This window comes from Chlamydotis macqueenii, chromosome Z (assembly GCF_036417535.1).
Source record: "Chlamydotis macqueenii isolate bChlMac1 chromosome Z, bChlMac1.mat, whole genome shotgun sequence".
Lineage (NCBI taxonomy): Eukaryota > Metazoa > Chordata > Aves > Otidiformes > Otididae > Chlamydotis > Chlamydotis macqueenii.
In genome coordinates, this window is record NC_141593.1 from 17,827,444 (window position 1) to 17,832,486 (window position 5,043).

The 5,043-nt window shown below is 39.6% G+C and overlaps 1 protein-coding gene across 2 annotated transcripts; it reads left to right on the forward strand.

Annotated features, from left to right (window-relative positions):
* The first annotated feature begins 442 nt into the window (after positions 1–442).
* GPX8 (glutathione peroxidase 8 (putative)) lies at positions 443–4,843 on the forward strand. Of its 2 annotated transcripts, XM_010128866.2 has the most exons (3): positions 443–649; positions 1,261–1,522; positions 4,090–4,843. In XM_010128866.2, exons 1-3 carry the CDS (start codon positions 443–445, stop codon positions 4,251–4,253), a joined length of 633 nt encoding a protein of 210 aa, XP_010127168.1. In that variant the 3' UTR covers positions 4,254–4,843. The 2 variants fall into 2 exon arrangements, with proteins under 2 accessions (XP_010127168.1, XP_086626800.1); XM_086770674.1 differs by lacking the exon at positions 1,261–1,522.
* Positions 4,844–5,043: the final 200 nt, after the last annotated feature.

Genomic DNA, 5,043 nt, shown 5'->3' on the forward strand with positions numbered 1-5,043 from the left:
ATTGTCGTCCTTCTACCTAAATAGCTGGCCCAAAACTGCTTCTCCAGGTCTGTCTGATAGCATAGATGCCTGCTGCTGAACAACTCCACCATGCATACCTGAGGGGCCCAGGAGATGTGCTAGAGCTGCACTACAGACGGAAAAAAGAGGCCCTTCTCAAGATAATGTGCAAACACAGGTCAGTTAAAGAGAGCGATCAGCATCCTTAGGTGATGGGAACACGCTTTTCATGCATTTCTTTTTTTTTTCCCAGCCAGAGAGATTTTTATACTTTACACAAGCACGCTGAAGCTCAGCAGAAGCACTGTGAAACACAACAGCCATTTCTGCAATGGGAACAAAAGCAGCAGCTTGTTCTTTCCAGTCCAAGCTGTGAGTTTCATATTTCAGCTCCTCCTTCACATTCCAGGCCTGCCCAGGCTCCTCTCCAAAGATTTCGAAAATGGAGCCTCTCACAACTACTTATCCTCTGAAATACTCAGTGCCCAAAGCCAGGGTCTTTGTTGTCTTTCTGTCGATGGTTTTGTGTACCGCCATTCTCTGCCTGCTGCAACTCAGATTTTTTAAACCTAAAATCAAAGATTTTTATTCTTTCGAAGTCAAGGATTCACGAGGAAGGATCATTTCCTTGGAGAAGTACAGAGGAAAAGTAAGTTACAATTTCATTATCTCTTTGTCTTGAACCTTTACTGAAAAACTGATCCCCATTTGTAGGTTAACAAAAAGTGTGGTTATGGCAATTTTCAGCAGAGATTTCAGCTAAATTCCTGTTCTTCAAACAGTAAGCTAGAGAGACATTTATTTTATCTAGGCCTGTTCCAGGAATTAAGTATTAGATCTAATAAACCAAGAAAAATGTTTTTTCATATTCTTTATTATAAATCAATATAGCCTAACAATACCATTTGTGCAGTTTAATCTTAGTTAAGAATGGTAGCATGTTGTGCTGAATTCTGAAAGTTGATCTAGTAAATATTATTTTAGTGCCTGTCGTAAATATCTGCTTTTTTACCTGCTTATATTTAAACAAAGCTGTATGTTTAAGTCCATTTATTGGATTTTTAAAACAGGCTGTCTAAAAGTAAATATCATACGCTGCCATCCTTATCTGTTTAATGAATTTGTGATCAGACAGATTAAATTTAGTCTTCAGACAGGAATAATTGCCGTAGTGGGAGATGCCATTTTAAGACTTAATTATAATCTTTACATCACCTCTAGGGTTTTTTTTCTTACTATTAAAACTTTATTTTTCTGAAGGCAACTTTGGTTGTAAACGTGGCTAGTTACTGCCAACACACAGACAAAAATTACATCGCGCTGCAAGAACTACACAGAGAGTTTGGCCCCTCCCATTTCACTGTGCTGGCTTTTCCCTGCAACCAGTTCGGAGAATCAGAGCCTAATTCAAGCCAGGAAATAGAATCTTTTGCCAAAGGGAACTATGGAGTAACCTTCCCTGTTTTCCACAAAATCAAGATTCTAGGATCAGAAGCAGAGCCTGCCTTCAAATTTCTAATAGGTAACTGTTTTATTTTATATATCAAGCTGCCTGTAACCACGGTATTCTCCCTAAATTCTGGTCTTGAATTTATTTATCAGGAAACATTGTTGTCTTTATAGTCTATCGGGAGAAACAGGCACTCAGCATACACTTAATCTCGTTTCAATGTGGATATCAAAAATCTGGTCAGAAACCTTGTACTCTGAAAGTATCTGTTTCTTCCCACTGTTTGATTATAAAGACAGACTACTGTGACCAGCCCAGCTAGAAACACCCATTTGATGGATGTATAAATTTGAGTGCAAAGACTCCTGCCTACAAAATTCCATTTCAAAATATTTGACTTTTGTTGAAAAACAACTTTTCTTATGTACAAAAATATAACTACAGGTGGTCTTAAAATTACTGGAAGATGTTACATAAACACATGAGAGGATTCCTGTTTTAGCAGTCATATGTCGACCTTTATGTAAACTGCATTGTACAGCAGGATTATATATACTGTAGTTATCTGTGGCCACTGATTTGCATTCATTGGTCTTGTGAACTTCAGGGCCCAGCCTGCAAAATGCACTCACACAAATACTTCTGTTACAGTAAGCATTTACTGACATAAAGCCTCATATGCTCACAGGCAAAATGAAAGACTCTTCAGTTGACCAAAGAGCCCACCAACCCAAAGCCAACTTTAAAAACCTCTCTGAATTTTTCTGAGCTTTGTACAGGTCTTTGACCTATACTAAACACTGATATAAGAAAGAAAGAATAATTAGAACATAACCCTTCTCTATCACATCATTTTAACTAGAAAATAAGGTAGGAGAAGGCCAAAATCTGGATTCCATTTCCCTGCCCCAAGATAGGATCACATTTACCCAAATCAATACTACACATGCTTCTCCAGACTATTACAGTATGAGAGATTCCAAAACCTCCCATTCTATTCCAGTTATTCACAGCTCCTCCTGTCAGAAAGCTATTTCAACATCTAAAGGAAATCTTCCTTGCATCACTTAAGTCTGTTGCTTCTTGCCATATCCTCTGCAATACCTCTTATGTACTTGAAAATTATCATTTAGGAGTCATTTCAGTTGTCACTGTTGTCACTCTAACTGTGTTTCTTCTTACCTCCCCTTAGGCATGTCACCAAAGACCTCAGGTAAAGCCTCATTGGTCTGAGTTGCCTGATGTCTGGTGGAATTACTGAATGCACTCTGGAGGTGCCTCTCAGTTCATTATAGAGGAGACTAGAGCACATAGGTACCAGCTGGGTGGGATGAATCCAGATTCTAACTACCAGTGCAATCAATATCAGATATTAATACTTATACAGAAAGAGAACAGCCATATTCACTCTGTTGGTTCTTATTTGACATGCTGTTCACTCACAAGAAGGAGAAAGATCCTCTGGTACTTAAATACTTGGAAATAAGGTCTTTCTTTTCCTGAATTCCTCTGCTTCACATGAAATTACTGTGCATCTTCAATTAAAGAAGCACCTGTTTTCTTCATGTAGGTGTCTTGACAATCAGGTTGAATATCTTCATGCTACACACTCTTGTGACTGTGACTGCTAGCTATAATTTGTCCAGCATTGTCAAAAATGTCCAGAGCAAAAAGAATCCACTGGTAGCATAAACATGGTGCAAAGGCCTTTACACAACTGCTTCTTGTTGCTTTCATAGCAGTAAGGCATTTTGTTGGGCCAGTGTAAGGCTTGTGGCCTCACCTTTCCTCAAATAATGTCAAGCTTCCTGTGCGTTTGTACTTTCTATGAGTTATTCATACACATTAATGAACACTGGAAGAATATTCAGAGATGGGATTATGTCCCTTGAAGACTGATCCTAGATACAACTCAGCAAAGATGAAATTACCAGCTGGGACAGAGCCTCCGTGCCATGAGCTTTACCATCCCCATCTGCTTGCCATGGTGTTCCCTGAGAGTCATAACATTACAAATGTAAGCCAATGACAAAATTCAGCCCATTGCTCACAAGAATCAGTGTAGGCTTCAGCACTGTTCCCCACTGTACACCTGTTCCCCAGTCAAAATCTCCTGGAGATTTTTCTTTCAAAAAGAGATTTCCCTCTCAATCTATGAGACTCTCCAAGGAGAAAGCCAGAGTCAAGAAACTGTTTCTGCCTCCTCTAGGAGCCACATAGTTGCCTGATAGCCCCTTAAGCTCAGAAATTGTCTTGCCAGGTATTCATGAGAGCAAAGATACAGGTAAGGTTTTGCCTCTTGGGATTAAAGGAGATTAATTAAGCCATCACCAGTATGACTTCCTGATCCCTTTTCACTTCCTCTTAAACCAACATAAAACTGAGGATTCCCCAGCAGTGCAGCTCTCATATCCTCCTCCCTAGGAAGCAGAGTGTAGTAAAAGTAGGAAGTCCAAAACAGTTTCACAAGAAGGGGTGAGCATCATTGGCTTCCCACTTTTCAGGTTATTAACACCAACCAGTAAATCCATGCCCAGACTACCGGGATTACTTCAGTATAAATAGTTGAAAAATCACTGCGGAGTAACGAAACAACTACAAGTGTAAGTCACTGAAGTGATCTGATGCCATTCTTACAGATTCTTCAAAGAAAGAGCCTCGATGGAATTTCTGGAAGTACCTTGTCAGCCCTGAGGGTAAAGTTGTGAAATTCTGGAGACCTGAAGAGCCCATAGAAAGTATCAAGCCAGAAGTAGCATCGTTAATCAGGCAGATTATAATGAAAAAAAGAGAAGACCTCTGAAAAAGCCATTCATGCTGTGATTCCATTCAACAGCATGGGTACACAGCCTTACTACTTTCCTGGGAAATGCTGCTAGAAGCTGAACCATCAGGTGATTTTACTTCTCTTTGGCATTTGTATTTTCAGCTACACTATGTCTGTTAATGTTGGACTGGTCCTGCAACAGCCTTGAGAACCACTGAGGTTACTGAGAACGGCAAGGTGCTCAGTACCTTGCAGGGATGGACCTTCAGTTTGCATGAAGTTTCTGAATATTTCTTTAAATTGCTGATAATAGCTAATTACAATTGTCACCAGCAGGGAGATAGCTAAAAAGAAAAGGATTTGTGGATAAATTACTCAGTATTTGCACAGAAGAGTTTTGTTTCCCATCTGCCAGTAGCAAATAGATTTTGGTATTCCATAATTGCCCTGACGGAACGACATGGGGCCCAGAGGCATCATACCAGGGTTTTTAGAGACAAATGCAACTGAAGATACCAGCTTTGCAGTATCTTCCTGAGGAAGATTACTGAATTGTGAAACTGTCAGCTTAGTTGTAAAAAACTGTACATAGAAAATAAAATTATTCAAAGAAAAAATAGCAAAAATGTTGCCTTGCCTGCTTTGTATTGTGATTAATTTTACATTTCACCTTTACAGCAACACCTTTAACCTCTTTAGCCTTCTCCATACATTTGCACGGCAGTACAGTGCCTCAGCTGTGAGCTCATCTTCCACTGGATTCACAATCATCTGACCTGGATGAAGGCAGGGCCTGTGTGAATATACATAGTTGCTTACAGCAGGA